Below are 20750 nucleotides of genomic sequence, written 5' to 3'. Positions count from 1 at the left end.
AATACATCATTTTTTCTGGAACTTTTTTGTTTCAACATCAACATTAAACAACAAGTGGCCATCTGGTTCCAACAAAAAATCAGACAGTTAAGAATCTTATGAAATGTTATATGTAAGTGTCAAAATGGTACCATACCTACTGCAGAATTAGGGGCATTGTGATATTATAAAAAAGTCGAGCTAAAAAAATAAAAATAAAATGGGTTGGGGTCGAAATTCTGTATGTTGCAAAATTCTGTATTCAAAATACTGTATGCCAAAATACTGTATGTCAAAATTCTGTATGTACAAAATGCTGTAGGAAGAAAATTCTGAAAGTCAAAATTCTGTATAGCAAAATTCTGGTTGGTCAAAATACTGTATTTCAAAATTCTGTACATCAAAATTCTGCGCGCGCACTTTTTTACATTATCAAAACGATATTTTTTTACAGCATTTTTACAAAATTTTGATATACAGTATTTTGCCGTACAGAATTTTACAAAACAGAATTTTGCATGTCAGTATTTTGTTGATACAGTATTTTGACGTACAGAATTTTGTATTTACAGTATAATGACGTACAGAATTATGGTATTACAGTATTTTGACCCCACAGAATTTTGTCGTACAGAATTTTGACAAGCAGAATTATGACCCGCTCCCAAATAAAATCTATGTTAAAGTTTTTGAGAATGTTTTTTGAGCTGTTTTGTCTTCAAGAAACTTCAAAATAAGTATATCATACAGGATATATTTTTATCCTTAGAAAGGGACATACTTATCCCAAAAATAAGGTACAACGAAATACTAAAATCGTGTAGTTTCTATCCAATTCTTTAGAATTGAAATCGTTGTTCCACAAGGAAGTGTCTTAGGGCCTATTCTGTATTTCCTTTTTACAAGAGATATTCAAGCAAATAAAAGTGCCATTATGGTTTCCAGAATTTTACTAATGATATTGAAGTTTTTGAAGCAAATTGGTTTTGCAGCAGAAAAACACAAAAATTTTAATAACCGCCATGACCGGGTGTTGTACGAATTACTAATAATTTCGAATGAATTACTAATAATTTCGGTGCAGCTATCTTGACATATAGGTCATTCAAAAAAATTGTTCTTGAAAAAGCATGTGTGACCAGTGACCACATAAATTACATGAATTGGATGTGCCCATAAATGTAGTCAGGTTAATTTGTATGAAAAGAGAGCTCTAACGTCTTATAAATCGATGAACCATGGCAGCCACCACAAAAAAAGTGACGCCATTTTCTAACGTTACACTCTCGCACTTTCGCAGTGCGGCAAAAAATTTCAAAAAATTTGGGCTAAAATCTAAACGCGAAGTTGTAGAGAATTGACTTTTTTTGTTATAGATAGATGAGATTAATTTAAGAATAACTGCATTTAAGAAAAAATTCTAAAAAAATTTGAAACTAAGCTATAACGTTTTGTTTGAACGTTGTACACATGTTGGGGCTATGACAAAATGATGATTTTGGGAAAAGAAATTTTTTTGACAATTCTAAAGATGCCAGGTGAAAGATGAGGGAAAAAAATTAGGCGTCTGATACGGATTTTTTTAAAACACTTTGCGTTTCGAAATATGAATTTTTGAAAAACATCTTTTTTTTATGGGTATTTTTAGGTAGTTTTTGATTTTTAGCTTTTTTTTTTTTTGAGCGTTCAAAAAATCTCAAACTTAAAGAACATGTACGTTTTGGCTTGGAATCGTTTAGTGAGTTTTGACTGAATAACGAAAGAAACAAGTTTTAAAAAAACACGTTTTTTGACCGTTTTTAACCGATTTTCATCGTCTTTTATTTTTATCTTTTTTTCTTTAATAGATACAGGAATAAAGTATATGAAGTAATGATAGACCATGACTACGACTATATGTGTGCGAAGTTTCAATCATTTTCGTAAACACAACTTTGAGATAACATTAAAATAAAATTTTAGTATTCAACAGGTTATAACTTTTGACCAAGAGCAGATAGGAAATTTTATTAAACTTTTATGAGTATCTTGATACAATTACCTTTCATTTGGTATATCTCACATAACGGTAGGCTAACTACAAGCTACACAATATTAAATCAAGAAACTTGCGAAAAACCTCAAAACACCAGTGGAGATCTGTTGCCCCCCGAAGAGCCACCAGTGTGGGAAGTACCGAAATCTCAGTCTGGAAATTTGACATGGTTGAATTTAAAAAATTCTAACTTCTCTTGTTGGCATCTTTGAAATGAGATTGATACGTCATATGAAAGTTGTCAAACAAAAAAATTGATTCCATAGCCTGAGAACATAAAAATAAATGTTTTTTTGTTTTTTTTTAATGAAATTTGATCGAGTTCTTTTTGTAGATGTCTCATAGACCTGATCGATATATACATTTTGAGCTAAGACAATAAGCTTTCAGATGGTTTAAAATTTTTAATAGGTTGTTAGTGAAAAAAATGGAATAATGAATTGAGAAGATAAAAATTCATGTTTTTTTTTTTTGCTTTTTTGATGAAAATGATTGTTTTCAATAAATTATTTTTATACTTTTTGCGCATTGTAAAAATTTAAAAATGAATTTATTCTTAAGAAAAAATACTTGGCTTTTAAATTGCATAATTTTTTTTGTAAACTTTTAAAATAAAAAAAAAATAATAAAATGAGAAAATAAAAAAGGTATTTTTTTAGAGCTTTTCTTGTAAATTATGATTGTTTGAAATAAGTAAACGCTTTAATTGACTCATTTTAAACAAAAGCACACAACCTGTTTTCTGACGACGTTATCACGTAAAATCATCGTCCGTAAACCGGCTTAACAGACAACATCTTTTTTACTCCAAAAAAAAGTCTTAAAATAGCTATCGTATATGGAAGTATTATTATATGGCAAAAAAATCTTAACAGTGTAGCCATAGGTATCAATATTAAAGGATTTCTCAATATTAATTTTAATTGAATTTTAATCCAATTCAGTTCCATATTCAATTCTTATTCAATTTCAATCAATTATTTTCAAATTATCTTCAAAATGCATTTTATTCAATTCAATTGCATTTCGAATCAGTTCCTATTTTATTGTTACTCAATTACAATGTCAATTATTCCATTTTAATTCTATGTTGGATTTCTGTTTCAGTACAAATTAAATTACATTAAAATTAAATTTCACTTTTCATCGAGTTCAATTTCAATTTTTGTTCCAACTATTCAATTTTACCAAATAATCTCCTTTAAATTCTAAAACTTGGATAATAGTCTATTGAATAGACCCTTTTGATTGGAACAAATTCGTTTAAGAGTTTTTATTGCTGATTATGATTCCTTGGTATAAAAGAATACTCCAGCTAAAAAAGCTACTAAATCCATTGGTGCATTTCTGAGAAAAAGGCAACACTGGTCGGTTTTCAGTTTTTTTGAATTAACTCGAAAACCAAGCCTAACTTTGAAATGGTTCAAAGACACTTTTCATAGCAAATTAAATTTTCTTTCAAGTTAAGATGGTTAAAAAATTTTAAAAATTATTTTTGACTAAAATTCTAACCTAAAATCAAAGACAAAAAAGTTAAAACATTGACGATTTTATTTTTGTTTTACTAAATCAAGGTGCATTTTGGGTATGTAGCCGGTACGTCCAAATTTTGTACTAATGAAATAAAGTAGAGGTAAAATCCTTTGATAACATGCAATTTTTAATTTTTTTTGTCAAGAAACAACTTAAATGTACCTATTCAAAAATTAGCACTTTTTCTAAATTTTTGACTTTTTAAGTTAAAAGCAAGTTTTTAAAACTCGATAAAATCGTATTAATTGGTAACTTTTAGACTTTTAAAGTAAACAGGCTTCGAGGGATTAATTTAATATAAACTAAATATGATAAACAAACAAATTTATTAGCATCCTTATGGCCTTGTGTGCAATTTTTTGTATGAGCATTTTTATAAATACGGATCGAATTGATGGACGGAGAGCCATTAGCTTTGGTATATTGCATAGAAGAACATTTAATACCAACTCTTTTATTGTTTTCAATGGCCTGAAAGACAATTCTTGGAAAATCAGCGACCAACAAAAAGTTTCTCTTAAAAAATGAAAAAAAAAAAAAAAAATACTCAAATTAGTTTTAAACAAAATAGCACAGGCACATTAGTAAATCAAATTGCATTTTTCGCAGGACAAATTTTTTTCATGGAAAGTGTTTGGGTGTATTTCCTTATCGTAAAAGTGAACTTTTTGGGATGATAGGACATTGGGAACAGCCGCCATCTTTCATAACTCCATTTTTACTCATTTAAACCACCAATGTCCAAGGACAGACTTATTCACAATTTAATTATATAAAAAATGATATACAAATTAATTATAGCACTTTTAATTATCTATAAAATGGTGAGGTTAGAATTTTAGTCAAAAATAATTTTTAAAATTTTTTAACCATCTTAACTTGACAGAAAATTTAATTTGATATGAAAAGTGTCTTTGAACCATTTCAAAGTTAGGCTTGGTTTTCGAGTTAATTCAAAAAAACTGAAAACCGGCCAGTGTTGCCTTTTTCTCAGAAATGCACCAATGGATTTAGTAGCACTTTTGGCTGGAGTATTCTTTTATACCAAGGAATCATAATCAGCAATAAAAACTCTTGAACGAATTTGTTCTATTTTTGCTCTGGAGCTCCGGTCTATTAAATAGACTATAAGGATAGAAGCAATTAGGTATAGGTACCTAAACTCTAAAATATTCCTATATTTCAGTTTTAAATGTTTTTTTTTTTGCGTTTGTTTATTTTTTCCACCTTTGGCATATTTTTTGTCTACTGTTAACCACCCACAAAGCTTTTATTAACAAAAATATAAAAAAGGAGTAGGTAACAATCAAGATACCCCAATTTTCTGTGAACCTCATAATAAATTCGTATACGTCCCGGAACTGAAAAATCACAGTCAAACGAATGATCCGATAAAAGAATTACAGGACTTTCGATTTGATTTGACAGTATTTTTTAGGGCCAGGACCTATATGATATCTCTCTCTGTTGGAATTAAACCTACTGATGGAATCTTGTGTGCATATTGCGAGGGCGCCCAGGATATCTCAAAATTTTATTTATTGCAATGACACAAAAACTCTCTGGGTGTCCTATGGATATATACTTTCTATCCCCACTTATTGTTTTAAATCATAAAAAAAAAACATAAGACTTTGTTGATTTTATTTTTATTTCATTATAGTATCTCTGCGGTTTCACCGCACAAGAAAAGATACATTGTCAGACTTATTCGCGCGAATACTCTTCACTATATTATTATTATGCCCCCTATTTCTACCATATACGGGAGTATGCTAACGTATATCTTTTCTATGAATCTATATAGAGGCTAGAAAACCCCTCTTTTGTATATATGCTCATAGAGGGAACTCGATATGCAGAATAGAAGGTACTTCGAAAATGGGGTTAGTGCGGCTATGGTGCACTTTTCCACACACACCGCTCAGCACCACCACGCCTTGAAATTCGCTTCGTTCTTGTCTTTTGAGTACGCGATCGTAAATTTTTTAGAGCATACAAAAAAATAAATACAAAATATGGTTGCAAACACACCGGTGTGGAGCCATAAAGTAAAAGATACTTGCAGTCGCTGAAGTTGATGTATCTATGATAGTAGATTGTTGTTAGTTGTGGCCTCAGAGTATGTTTTTTGGAACACAAAACAACGTGTGCCAGATATAATCCGGCAATAGCAGCTAACAACAGCAGCAGCAGCAGTAGAGTGTAGTTCCCTGAGTTGGTTGGTTGGTCTCCCTGAGGCTACCATCAGAGTATATAGCAGCTAGCAGCAACCCATCATCAGAAAATACACCACCCAACTAGAGCGTATGAATGATGTCAGTTTGTTTATAATAGTGTTGTGCTAGTGTACTGTACAGTGTACACAAACTAGGTGGTCGCCGTAATCAGGGTTGTTCAATAAAATTAGTTGTTTTTTTCTTAATTTTTGGGGCATGTTTTGGAGGAACTACTTGGTGATGTTAGTGAAACAGGATTTTAATATCAAGGTTGATCTTATCTTGGCCATTTAAAGGCATGGATATTCTGCATAAGCAGTTAACCAGGCAGGAGCTTCTAAGTACTTTTTCAGAGACCCAGAATATATTTAGAGGTAGTTGTGAGCTTGTTTAAATCAAAAACATTTCGAAGAATGTATATGATAAAATCCAATAGGTACTCAAAGCCTAAAAACCCTAAAATTAAAAAGAACCAAAAACCCGAAAAAAATCAAATATTCAGTAAAAGGAAAACCCATGATTCTGGGATCCAAGAATAAAAAAAAACAAATAAAAAGTCTAAAAAATTCAAGATACCTACCAAAAATTCAGACAAACTGGAAAAAGTCTAAAAAAAAAAAAACCGAAGCTCAAATAGAAACTTTTATTTGGATTGTACCAAACTATTAAAAAATCCTTTTAAAATCCGTATTTTATAAACCCAGATCTTCAAGATCTAAAATTTAAAAAAAAGTCCGAATTTTCAAAACTTCTAAATGCATAAGACATAATATTTTGAATTTATAAAACGAAACGTCAATTAAACACAATATTCTTAAATCCCGCAAGTTCGAAAATCTTAGCCCAAACACCCAAAAAGAACCTAATATTTAATCTCAAAATATTGGAAAAATAATAGTCTATTCTTGAAAATTTACATATTTCTTCGTACCCAATAATGAAATGGGGTCTGAAAAAAAAAACCTAAAAGGCCAAAAAACCGAAATATTAAAATGACCCAGAACCTTTAAGCTCACTTTATCCTTCTTAGATCTTAGTCCAGAAAAACTTGATTCTAAAAAGCTGAAAACCTGACAAAGTCCGAAACCCTGAAATCCCAGAATTCACAATCCCCTAACATGTTAAAAAATATTGAATATTAAATTTTAAATATTTTCTAGATTTTGTTTTCCCCTTGACGTATTTCTTAATTATTGTCTTTTCCTAAGACAATGTTACATGTCCATTTCATCGAAAAGAAAATATTGTTTTATACCCATTTTTTGTATTTAAGAAGGTTCAAATCACTGAAATCCTAAATAAGTGAATTTAATAGATTTGATATATTAATACAAATTATAGTAAAGCATTTAAATTTTTTTCATCCAAACCTTCCCTATTGTGATTTTTAATTAATATTAGAAAAATTCATAATTGGTCAAAATAAGTAGATTAATTTCTTCTAAAATACAATACCCAATTACACTCATTTTAATTATTTCGTAGACTCACTTCAGTATTATCCCAAAAAAGTGAGTTAAATATTTTTGGGTACCCTTAAATCTGAAAAATTAACTGTAAATAAGTGTTAAACAGGTTTGAAGATTTTTCTGTTCCAAAATGTTTCCACCATATTTTTGCATCAAATAAGAAAATGTAAGCCATATCACCAATTGAGCTTTACCATTACACAGAAATAAAGTACCCTTTACTACCCATTTCTATTTTTTTAGAAGTCTTGATTTAACAAACTTTAATTTAGTGGTTTAAATACATTTGGGTACCCGTAAATCAGATAATTAACTCTAAAATCTTGAAGACCATAAAACTCAAATAATCATACCTAATAAAATGACCCTGATAGGGCCAACTAACTACCTTTTTTCACCAGAAATAAAAAATACCCTTTAATACCCATTTTCATTTTTTAACAAGTCCTTACAAAACGAAGTCTAAATAAATTAATATAATACATTTGGGTATCCTACAAACTTATAAAACAATACTCTTTTAGACCCATTATAGTGTTTTTGTAAGTCTTAATCAGTGTAAATTCAAATAATTAGTTCCATTTTGGGTACCCAAAAACTGAAAACGATTTATGTCAAACCCTATAACAACACTGTTTTGAGGTAGCCTGTTTATTTATTCGTAGCAAGTTAACAAGGCAAAACAATGGAATGGAAAAATGTGCAAATTCCCGATCTTCTTTTTTTTTTTTGTATTCTCTCGCTAACTACCTTTTGTACAGTTTGGTGTTTCTTGGATAGATTTTTTTTTTGTAGTTGTTGATGTAGTTTTTTTCGTTGTTGTTATTGATGGTGGGTGTAGCGCCAGGTGAAAAGCTTTGCAAAAAAAAAAAAGTCAACCTTTCACCGCTGTCCTGCTGCCCTGAAGTAGTGCCCAGTGCAATGCCTCCCAGTGTTAAGCCTCAACTTCTATATAGCCCCCCCACTATAACCCCAACAATCCGAGCATCTGCAAGTGGTTTAGTTTTTCATATGCGCTCTCGCAGAGTCAGTAATAGCATATAGTAGAATAGTGCAATAAATCTTTGAGTTGTATCGCATAAAATTTGTGTGTGTTTGTGGCATGAGAATATCTATGACCTATCATGAGTATAGTATGTGTGAGTGTTTGTTTTGTTGAGTATGGAAAAAAAATCCACAAATATACGAACTTGTACTTTTTCGTATACATTAGCATAGGTTTTGTGCTACCCCCAAAAGACACATTTTTCGTTTTTAATTTATGGGCAACACTTGCAAAAGTGATGCGGATTTTTTTGTGCGATTCGCGTTTTTAGTTTTTTTTTTTTTTAACTATTTTCAGGGCACACATAGGATTATGTTTTTTTTTTTGTGAAAATATATTCTTTGTTAAGCGGGAGGGATTGAATATTTCAGAGATTAGTCGTTGGTGTGGCAGGAAAAAAAAAATACAAAACATAAGAGGATTGACTTGAATCTGTGTGTACGCTGCCCCCAACAGAGCAAGATTTATCTACTACATTGCGACTTTTCGAGATTATAATGCGAATTGTGTATTTGAAATGGAAAGCTGGTTGTTTTTTTTTGTTTTTGTTTTATTTTGAGAACAGAATTAGTCATTTGATGGATTGATGTTGTGTATTAGATTGTCAGGGTAGGGTATATGCTGGGTTGTATGGACATTTTTTTAAAGCCTTGTTTGCAAAAAAGGAGGAGGAAAGTGATTCGATTTTAAAAAAATGAGTAAAGTTAAGTTTCTACTGAAAAAATAATAGTACATTTATGTTCAGAAGGGTTAATTTGTAAAGAGGGTTCACTACGCAATTTAAATTAGGTATTTATTAGTCCAGGTCACCGCCGAATGTTAAAACCATAGATGGGTATAAATGGGTATAAAATGTCAGATACAAATTTCAAACCAACAATAAGAACAATGTTATTTTATAAAGGACTTAGATTAAAATTAAAAGTTTTTTTTTGCGGTGCGTGGTGCAACAGAAAAGTAATTTTTGATCATGGTGCGGCTGTGGTGCAGCGGAATAGAAATTTTTGTTTATGGTGCGGAGTAGAAACTTTGGATAATGGTGCCGCGAATAAGTAATTTTTAATCATGCGGCTGTTGTGCGGCGGTATAGTAATTTTTTGATCATAATGCTGCTGTGATGCGGCGGATTATTCTTTTTTTTTTTCATGTTGCTACTGGGACGCAGGAATAAGTTATTTTTGATCATGGTGCTGTGGAATAGTGTTTTTTTTTATAATGGTGCGACTGTTGTGCGGCGGAATATACAAATTTTTGATCTTCGGCGGCTTTGGTGCGGTGGAATAGAAATGTTTGATCATGGTGCGGCGGAAAAGTAATTTTTGATCTTGGTGCGGCTGTTGTGCGGCGGAATAAAAATTTTTCAGAATATTGCAGCTGTCGTGCGGTTGTGGTGCGGCGGTGGTTCGACCCTCAAAAATTCGTGCGGATGTTATGCGACGGTAGTTTGGTGGAATTACATTTTTACTCGGATCATTTTAACCATAAATGAATCTTTAAAACACTTTTCTTTAATATTCCAAGACACGCGTAAATTTTTTCTTGAAGTCAGAAAATTTTCACTTTTTCTAACACAAGTCATTTCGTGGTTCTAGCCCGCAACTTTTTAACATCTTCAAAGTTATGTTAATTTTTTTATGTCTTCTATTGGCATACAAAAGACCAAGTTTATATGCATTATTCTTTTATACTCCAAAGATTGGTACTTAAAACTTAAAAAATTAAGTAAATTTCAGACAACTCGAGTCGTGAAACCACATATTCAGCTTTTTTGCTAAAGTAAACCTAAATCCCTCTTTTAACCATATATGTAAATGTCTGGATTCCTTTGTTGAATCATCCCAATTACACATTGTACTCATCATCACTTTAATGCTCTCTTATATATCCAGAGTCAAATTAAGATCCCAAAAAGTTCTGCACGAAAAAGTTCTGCGCAACGTTAAATTCAAAAGGTTGTTCATATTCGTATATATGTGTACAAATGTAAAATCTCGTGTTTAATTTGCATTGAGTCGTTTTTAATTTATGTTCCACATTTAAGAGGGTTTTTAAGTTTTTTTTTTTTTTTTTTAGGGTTTTTTTGGGAAGAGAGTGGAGGGGCTTATTCTTTTTTGAATGTGGCTTGTGGTATAAGTTTTCTAACCCAACGCTTTTTGAGCTATGAAGCGTTGATTATACGTCAACGTTTCTTAGTTTCCACACCTAAAAACCATTATAAGCGAAGCGCTCTCTGCACCATTCCATGTGCTACACACCATCAAGACTAATGATGAATTAAAGTCTCAGCAATTAGCGTTTTGCCTCTGCCATATTTTACTACTTGGAACGATGTACAATTTTCCCACAAAAGCTGCAATGAAAAGCAAAAACCATCAGCAGAAGAAGCATCTACCACTACCACCATCCACCACCACAGACAAGAGCAAGGGTGCAAGAGCAAAGTTGCAAGACCAAGGATGCCTCAAGATGAGATTGTTGAAAAGAAGATTTTGGCCCCCATCAACGTGTAATGCTTAGTTGGATTTTGCAATGAATTTAAAATTTGTATTTTTCTTCCTTTTTTGCTGGGATGACGAATCCTTTTTACAATCGAGGAAACTCATGAAACAAGCCACAGCAAGGAGCAGCAATTCAACTCTGCTTGGAAAAATGGATTTTTTCTTTTCTGTTTCTGGTTTATCGTTTCGAAGAAAATAAGGAAGACATGTTGTTAGAGAGAGTTTTTATTTTGCTGTAGCTTTTTTATATCCAAGTGGAGTCCGTTGATTTTGATACCCAGCTCTTCTGTGGATGGTTTTGTGTGTTTATGTTTTTTTCTGGTTCCAAAGAGTCCTTGCGGGATGAATCGGATGGCATTATGGTTAATTACATGGATTAGGTAGACTGAAGGGTTTATACCCGAGCATCATGTAGCACTTATAGTGATGGATCCGGATCCGTATCCGTACCCTCTAGTGCGTGGTGTATATATACGACATTAAAGAGGGGAATGATTTTGTGTGTGTGTATAAGATGACATTCATCTGATTAAGTTTGATGTATAAAATACGAATCAAACTTCGGCATTAATCACAGGAAAGGAAAAAGGATATATGTTTAATAGGTACAGCATCCACTCTTTGAAAAGGGTCAAAAAGATTATTCTTTTAGTTGAATTATTTTGTTTTGAAGCGGGTTTTTTTTTGTAAAGAAAATTAAATCAAACTTTACCCCACAATAATTCTTTTCAAGTTGTTGAATATTTTATTAAAAAAAAGAAACAAATTTTATATAAAAAAAAAAAATCAACAGAACACAAAAAAGAGAACCTTTTAAGTCATTGACATTATAAAGAGTTGTGTTGTGCTACTATAAAAAAAAAGCCTTTTAATTGTGACGCACGCGAAACAAAAATCAGGTGAAAAAAAATGTATATAGGTAAGAATTCATCTTTTGTGAAGCTAGGTTTATTAAAAATGAGTCAACTGGCTGGCTGGAGAGCTTTTTAAGCGGTTTAACAAAGCAAAGATGAATCACAGCGCAATTTAATTGAAATTATAAAACAAACAAGAAAAACTAAGTGAAATTCAGTCGGGCATTAAAATAAGGTTAGTGGTAGTGTGTTTTTTTTTTTCTTGTTACCTTTTGAGGGAGTTGTTAAGACTGACTCATTTAATTTAGTAAAATAATAATGATTTATAGAAAATTAATTTGAACATAATAACATTAAATAAGATTTTTCAAGGTCTGTGAGCGTTAGGGCGATTTGTTTGAAAAATATTACTACATATTGGTTTTGTAAAAATATATAATGGGATAGTAATAAATGAGAATAGAAATGAAAAATAAAAACTTTTTTTCTAAATCTCTTCTTCAAAGTAGTTTCCGTTCTATGTATAAACTCCCTTAGCCCAATTCGACTTTAATTATATTTTCCGAGTTAACCAATAAATAAATAATAAATAATGTTTCTAAAAGTAGTCTAAAAAATTCCTTTTCTGGGATTTTCGATTTTTTCGAAATAAACTAGTACAGATTTGAATTTTTTTTTAGAAACAAAACCTGTCTTTCAAAATAATTTAAGCTGATTTTTATGATATTTCAACAAGGACCAAGTCTTTGGGTGATATGCATAAAAAATAGTAAATACTTTTACTAGAGAATTTTCAAGTATAATACTATTTTTCATATGCATAAAAATCAAGTAAATGCTGAAAATTAAGTATTTACTATCATTCATAGTAACTACTTTTTTGGATGAACTTTTTCAGTAAATACTTTATTCCATATGCATAAAAACTAGTAAGTACTTTTTTTCTTTAGGAATTACTAGATTTTTTCAAGGTTACACAATACCAACTTGTAAAATTGATAGTATATACTTTTTTGTTTTAAAACCGCAATTATGAAGCCATGAAACTTATGAATAGCAGTCTTGAGTCATATTTTGACGCAATCTTTTCATGGTATTGTATTTCTTAAAAATGGATGGTTGTTAATATTTGTCGAAATGGCAGAATTTTTATGTATCAATTACCAAAAAGTTTAGAATGATCGATTATCGGGCTCAGAGTTAAATTTAAAAAAAAACTTTATCAATAAGTTATTATTGTAAATGAATAGTAATTTTTTTTTTCAATAAGTTTTTATTTTAAGTAATATCAAGTTTCAAAACTGTCGAGTTAATTTCAACTCTGAATGATATTTGAATTGCCAACAGTATATTAACCCTCTGTCGGCACACGGTTGCGAATTTGGCAGGACAAAAATGAAAGGTGTTCACAAAGAGTGAAAATACCTTTCTTTGAAATTGTGAATACAATATTCGAATTCCTCGGACAATTCTACATCAATTTCATATATGATTCTCTATAAAATAGTGAGACAGAAAAAAGTTCTAGCGACATGAAAAAGTATACACCAAATTCGCAAAAAAGAGGTGTGCCTACAGAGGGTTAACTTTACTAGCCATGAATAATATATTTTAAGGAATTCGCAATGAAAAAAAAATGCAAAACTGTGTCGCACGTACTTGCTCTTATGTCAAAAGTTGCTTGAAATATTAAAGCTTTTACAAATTCATAAAAGATTATTTTTAAAAAATATAAAAAAAACTTTAAAATAATATAAAATTTGGTTTAAAGTTAAATAACGTTTTTTTTTTTTTAATGCATCACAAAGAATTGGAAATCTAGAGCAGCTTTTTTAAAAAGAAGTTTTTTTTTCATATAAAAATGTTCATAAAATTTTTTAAAAATAAAAATGGTATTCCATTAAAAAGAAGAAATATTAATTGATAAATAAAAATAAAGTTTCAATAAAATCATTGAGTCGTTTTCAAAATAGATTTTTCATACAAAATTTCGATCTTTTTTTAATCCAAAAATGATTTTATTGAAAATTTTGTTTTATTTTAATATTAAGGCCACTAAAAAGTTTTTGTTCATATTTTTTTATTGAAATTGGTGGTTTCGTTTACTAGAAAACGGTTCTATGGGAAATACTGTTAATTACGGTCCATATTTTCAATATTAAATTTTTTAAAGAAAATCGTTAGAGCCATCATTCAATTTTTTTATGCTGCTGTTAAGTTCACTTTTGACTCACAAAAAAAGCACGAACAGATGTTCACATCACAAACTCAAATTTAAAAAAACAATAAAAATTTGTATTGGATTACACGGTAAAACTTTCAGAACAATTTATTTGTAAGCCCTAGTACGCTGCTAAAGCTAAACGAAAATTTGTCTAGGTCTCCAAAGTCAAAAAACTCTTTTTTAGCAAGTAAAATGACCTGGACAATTAAATGCTAGTGACAAATGATTTTAATTTTTCCAAATGTGCGGGCAAAGCTGAGAATTTCGTTGGCTAAGCTGAAAATAATTTTTCGTTCAATTTAGTTGTGCTTTTTTTTTGTAAGAAAATTTTCGTATCGCTTCAGCAGCATACGTACCAGGCTTAAATTCGAAACGAATACCAATCATCTAAAAAAAAGTATTTACTACCATTTTTGGGTGAATTCTAGTATTTACTTGGATGAATTTAGTATCTAATAAAGTATTTGCCTGCTAGCAGGTACTTTTTTTTATGCATACGAAATTAAGTAAATACTATGAATTTTACCTTTTACTAGAATTTATAGTATTTACTTTCACCTTTTACTTTAAGTAAGTACTACTTTTTTATGCATATCACCCTTTGTCTCTTCAAAACTTGTTCGACTATCATTGGACATTTTATGAGAGGTTAAACCTCAAGGCAAAAAGCAACCATATTTTGCATTATGTCAGAGAGCAAAATTTAAATAGTGTAGAAAGTTTTGATCTGAAAGAGATGTAAAAAATAACGAGTCTTAAAAACTAGTTACTCTATTCATTTGCTCAACCTACCGGCTTATGCTCGACTTACGATGTGAAAGACACAGACATGTCATGTGTGATATTGATATTCTGAATAACAAGTTATGAACCTCATACAAATTTTATGTAGACTCTTTAAGTTTTTCAATTAAAAAAAAAGTACGCATACGCCACAGTGGTCCAGATTTAAATACATAAAAATACACTGTATGACAGAAAAAAGGTAAAATATATACATATACAAAGGGACTTTTTTTAAGAGCTTGTTTCGCAAAATACAAAAAAATTGTTGTTTTACAATTTTAGACCTTCTCATGAAATTTTGACATTTTTAAATATATCTACTGGTAAAATAGTGAAATAATCATAAATATAAATGCATGAATTTAAAAACTATCGCTCAGTAGCCATTTTTTTTTTTGGTTTTAAAAATTATTTCAAAATTATTTATTGCAGTCTTTAAGACCCATTGTTGAAACGAAATTTAAATATTTAAGTACAACATAAAATCTTATTCCCTACTTTTTCCTCTGCTCAAACTGACATATATCTATGGTTTTATGTAGAACTTAAATCCTTAAGTTTTGTTTCAGCAAACAGCAACAATTATTACCCATATATTGAGTTTAAGTTTAATCATTTAGGGCCATTTGCTGAATCGAAACTTAAATAAATTTAAGTTGAACATAAACTCTTATTCCCTACTTTTTACTCTACGTAAACTGTCACATAAGGATTTATGTAGAACTTAAATGCTTAAGTTTCGATTCAACAAACGGGTCTTATATTGTTAGTATTTAAGTTTATTTTTAATGTTAGCAACTAACATATTAAACAAATATAAAAATACAAGGAATTTTTCAAAAAAAAAACTATTTTTATTAAATACTAGAAATGTTCTCACTTTAAAACTCGATGAAAAAGTTTGATGAATTGGTTTAAAAACTTAAAGTGCTAAAAAACAAATTAGCTAACAACTCAACACTCAAAAAACGATGCATGCATCAAACCCATAAACAAAAATAACATTATCTATTTTTTTGACCCACCCTAACAAAAATGCATCCATACATAGCCTCCTTTAAGCTTCGCCAAAGTTTAGAAAACTTTTTTCTAGATTCTTTAACTTATCAACCAAATAAAATATAAAAGGTGATTTTTGGTTAATTTTAAGAAAAAATTGTTCTTCAGTAACGCTATAACCGCAAAGTTGATACCATTTTGCGATTAATTGAAGAAATGTTATTCCTTGTATGAAATTTATACAGTAGAAAGGTAATTAAATAAATTATGATTGTGCAAAATTTCAATTAATTTCATATTCAAAATTCTGAGATAACGGTGAAAAAGTTTTCTTTTTCTAAACACGTTATATCTTTTGATCTAGAGCACATAACAAATTTATTTAACTTTAATACGCATGCTGATAATATAACCTTTTATTTAATATATCACACATACAGGTACGTGCTCTACAAGTTACCTATATAATCTTTAATTGAAAAACTTGAAAAAATACCTCAAAACCCCTGTGAAGATTTGTTGCCGATGACCAGCCAGCAGTAGAGGAAGTACCGTAATCTCAGTTTGAAATTTCGACATGGTTGGCTTTAAAAAAATTCTTACTTTTTTTGTAAGTATGGTAGAAATATGATTGAAGCGTCATATAAAAGTTGAAATAATAATGATATAAAATTTATTATAGGTTGTCATTTAAAAAATGGATTCAATGGCGTTAAAAGAGAAAAAAGATTGATAATACAGTAAAATAAGCAGAAAAAAGGGGTAAATCTCGGAATGAATGTTAGTAGAAATTTTTTTTGCTCAATATCTTCCTTTTGCCATTCTATAACATATCTCAAAAGTCTAGAAAAATCTCATGTCCGCTTGTCGCGGTTTCAAGGTCAAATCGCGAAATGGAGATTTTCAAAATTAGCAAAAATAGGCTATGGTATTATATACACATATGATACATGATTTCAAAGTATTTTTTAATGCTGATTCCAAAAAATCTAAAATCAAGACAATCTGACGTCTCTGGAAAAAGTTATACCTGTTTTTCATCTGTGAACTCATATTATTATAACAGTTTCAAACTTACTGCCGAAAAACCTTTAAAAGTTATGGTAGATAAACCAAATTTTGCATTAAGGTTTTAAGATACATTATCATTCAGAATCAAAACAATGCAATGCAAAAAACATTCATATCTATGACAAAATGGTATTTTTTTAGAAAAGGGGAAATTTTGGGATGTGCACTAAAAAACATCCAGGTACAATCTTGGAATTAGTGCTAATAGGCTAATTTTTTGGTTTCTATGTTTGTTTGGATATTCTATAATTTATGTCAAAAATCTAAAAAAATCTCATGTCCGCAAGTTCTAATTTTCCAGGTTAAACTAAGTTAGGTGCAGATTTAAAAAAAATAATAACAAAACTTTAGATTCTTATATGTATACCAACATATCCCATATCATTTCAAGGTATTTTTCAAAGCTCATTCCAACAAAACCCACAAACAAATCAATATGACCATCCCTGAAAAGTAATGTACCTTATTCATGTTGATCTGACACAAATATCTAAAGAGTAGGTTTTCAATTTTTTCAAATTTGCACCTTATCTTCAAACCAAGAAAATTAGGACTTGCGGACATGAGATTTTTTTAGATTTTTGAGGGTAGTTAAAGAATATCCAAACAAAGAGTAAAATGAAAAAATTAGCCTATTAGCACTTATTCCTAAGATGAACAAGAATCTTCATTAGTGCATATCCTAAAATTTGCCCCTCCATCAAAAAATACCATTATTTCGTAGGTATATATATTTTTTGTAATGAATTGTTTTGATTTTTAATAATGATGGATTCTTAAATCTTCATGCAAAATTTGGTTCATCTACCATAACTTTTAAGGGTTTTTCGGCAGTAAGTTTGCAACTGTTATAATAATATGAGTTCACAGATGAAAAACAGGTATAACTTTTTCCAGAGACGTCAGATTGTCTTGATTTTAGATTTTTTGGAATCAGCATTAAAAAATACTTTGAAATCATGTATCATATGTGTATATAATACCATAGCCTATTTTTGCTTATTTTGAAAATCTCCATTTCGCGATTTGACCTTGAAATCGCGACAAGCGGACATGAGATTTTTCTAGACTTTTGAGATATGTTATAGAATGGCAAAAGGAAGATATTGAGCAAAAAAAATTTCTACTAACATTCATTCCGAGGTTAAACCCTTATTTGACTGGATTATGATTGTTTTTATGAAAACTAATTGTTTTAAAAAAATTCTAGCTGTTTTTGTAGATGTTGCATAGACATGGTCGATATAAATATTTTGAGCTTTCAGATGGTATAAAATTTATTGTAGGTTATTATATAAAAAAAGTGATGAAATAAAAAAAAGGATTTTTAAGGTTTCACTTCAACCACGTGTGAATTGCACAATGATTTTTTTTTTTCAATATTCTTTATCTTATTACGGGACACCCTGTATGTCAAAAGTTAAATCATTTTGAAAAAAAAAACAAGTTTAATAAAGAAAATAAAGCCCAATTGTCAAACTTCTAGTGTTTTTCATGACAACAATATTGGCGAAAGTATTTTGAATTTCTTGAACCCTTCGAACTGACTTATTTCTAAATAGGTATATGAAAATTTGAACCTGAAAAGTCCATAGGCTTACAATTAATCGAATTTTTTTTTTTTTTTAAATGACCACAAGAACATTTTTATATTTAAAATGTCTACAAAGTTAAGGACAATGATAAGTAAAGACCCAATGTAGGTATGTAAAATTTTATTAACTGGGGCTGAACCCTATGGAGCTTGTTTAAAACAAACTTGTTTAAAGTAAATGTAAACAAAACATCCCTTAACGCTGCCTGACCTACATAATACCCACACTGATACATTTTAAATTTTTCATTTTCCAACAGGAAACCCATACTCTTTTGAAAAAAAAAGAAAGAAAAACATCCGCTGTATCAATTTCAAATTCACAACATTTACTTTTGCCCTTTTTTTTCTGGTTGAAAATTGTTTTAATTTATTTATATGAAAAAAAAAAAAACCTTTTGTTAAAGAGTAAAGGTTGTGTTCGTGTTCCTGCTTCTGTCCTCAGGGATCAATCAAGTAAAGTAAAGAAATATAAAATAAAAAGCAAACTTACCATCGACTTCTGTCCTTTTTCCATTGAGTATGTCGCATCCCTGTCGCATATCACAGCTGTGCTATCGAGAAAATCCCTACCGCCAGGTGGCGCTCTATGATGAACACCGAATATGAATGGTCCGCCATTGCTAGATGAAATTCCACCAACAACAACACCATCGCTGCTATTGCGGCGGCTGTTGTCGTCCAGTCTCATGTCACTGCTGCTGCTGCTATTGTTGTTGTTGTTGTTTATTTGTCCAACTACAAAGGGAGATTGTATGCTATCGAACTGATCATTCCGTCGACAACAGAAGTCGTCTTCAAAGCGCGATGTATTGCAGTAGTAATTGCTATCGTAGGTCCTTGTGATGGCAGGTGAACTGCTGCTGCCATTTTCATACAATGGCTGCCGCGATGAAGGCGCCAGAATACCTCCATTTCCCCCACCACTTCCACTCATCATTGTCGTTGTATCAGAGAACACAAAGTCACTGGAATTGGCTGTTGGCGAGGGGGGACTTCCGTACGGGTAGCCTAGATGATGACTGTTGAGGTACTTATATTGCTGCGATATGATGTCAAAGTCATTGATGCCCTGAACTTTGACACCGCTCTCACGATGCTGTTGTTGTTGTTGTTGGTATTGATGTTGTTGGCCGTTGTTGTTCACACGGCCATTGTTAAATTTCTTTTTGCCAAGCAATTGTGGGGGCTTCCGGTCGGCTAGGAGGGGTCTTGTCGATTGGGTGGACTGATTAAAGGGATGGTCCCGATTTGTCATTATGGAGGTGGCGCTGGCGAACGGCATTGTGAAGAAGGTATCAAATGTTGTTGTTTTGCTAAAGTGGTCGTATGGCTTGAGATAGTAGTGGTGGTTGTTGTCGCCGTTTGTGGTTAGGGTTGCGGTTGCAATGGACGACGTCGGCGGAGGTGTCAGGAGGTTTGCAATTTTCACCGTCATTTACAAAGCGGAATTTTTTGCACGTTGTAATTGTTGTTGTTTTTTCTTCTTCTGTACACTGTACGTTCTCGTCGTCGTTGCCGTCACTGTTTCTCGTCGTAGTTGACGCTATATCGTTGTCACTTTGGTGTGTGCAGAAATACGTGATCGTTTCCTTTGAATTTCGCACGAACTGATGGTGTTTTTTGTTTTGGCTTCTTTGTATACGGTGAGGGCTTTGTTCTTATGCGCGTAGTGTATCTGAAAAGGAAATAGTCAAACGGATGTATTAATAACGATGCAGTGACATTTTGTATACACATAAAGGCGAATATAAAGGAGAAAAAGGGATGCATCAGTGACATTGAGCAAAAGGATGTGTGTGTGTGTGGTTACAAGAAGCAGAGGGTTTGGACGTGCGGATGTACATGTCACTTTGATAACAAGAGAGAGAGTCTCTTTTGTGCTAAAAGGAATTTTCGCTTTTGCAATTTGCAATAAGGTTTTGAATTTCATATATAAATTTTGGGTTGGTGTAACTTATACTTGTAGCCTTTGAATTGATCGAGAAAGAGATTCAATCTTAATGGGAAGCCAACAATTCAAACACGTTTTTGATGAATAGAACACATAATTAAGTGTGACGAACTACAAATTGGGTTACCAGCATTGATACAGTAGTTCTAGATTGCTGGTTTTTATGTTACAAAACAAACACCCTTATTTATTTGATATACAAGAATATCATCATGAAATAGAGGGGAGAAAAATAATATCAATACAATGCGAAATTAGTGTTGAAGTTTGAAAAAAGATCATGTTTCACAAAATCTATTACAGAACTAAAATATTGACAATGAAACCGTTAGAATGATTTCTTTTCTAGAATGTTACTATTGTTATTGATTTCAGGGTTAATTACAGCTGACGGAAATAAATGGATGCTGGTTCATTCTTACTTATATAGATGAAATCTGAGTTGATAGAAATTTGATTAAAATTAACAAAAGTTAAATCAGGATACAGA

The 20750-nt window shown here is 30.9% G+C and overlaps 1 protein-coding gene across 2 annotated transcripts in view; it reads right to left on the bottom strand.

Annotated features, from left to right (window-relative positions):
* Nucleotides 1-20750, bottom strand: part of LOC129910160 (uncharacterized) — a 165694-nt gene that overhangs the window by 52520 nt on the left and 92424 nt on the right. For both annotated transcript variants that reach the window (XM_055987432.1, XM_055987433.1), the window contains exon 3: nucleotides 18800-19984. In XM_055987432.1, coding sequence (XP_055843407.1) covers nucleotides 18800-19744 — 945 coding nt within the window. In that variant the 5' untranslated portion in view covers nucleotides 19745-19984. The remainder of the gene's footprint in view (nucleotides 1-18799; nucleotides 19985-20750) is intronic.

The sequence above is a fragment of the Episyrphus balteatus genome, chromosome 2, assembly GCF_945859705.1.
Source record: "Episyrphus balteatus chromosome 2, idEpiBalt1.1, whole genome shotgun sequence".
NCBI classification, from domain to species: domain Eukaryota; kingdom Metazoa; phylum Arthropoda; class Insecta; order Diptera; family Syrphidae; genus Episyrphus; species Episyrphus balteatus.
This window is presented reverse-complemented; position numbering and strand designations above follow the sequence as displayed.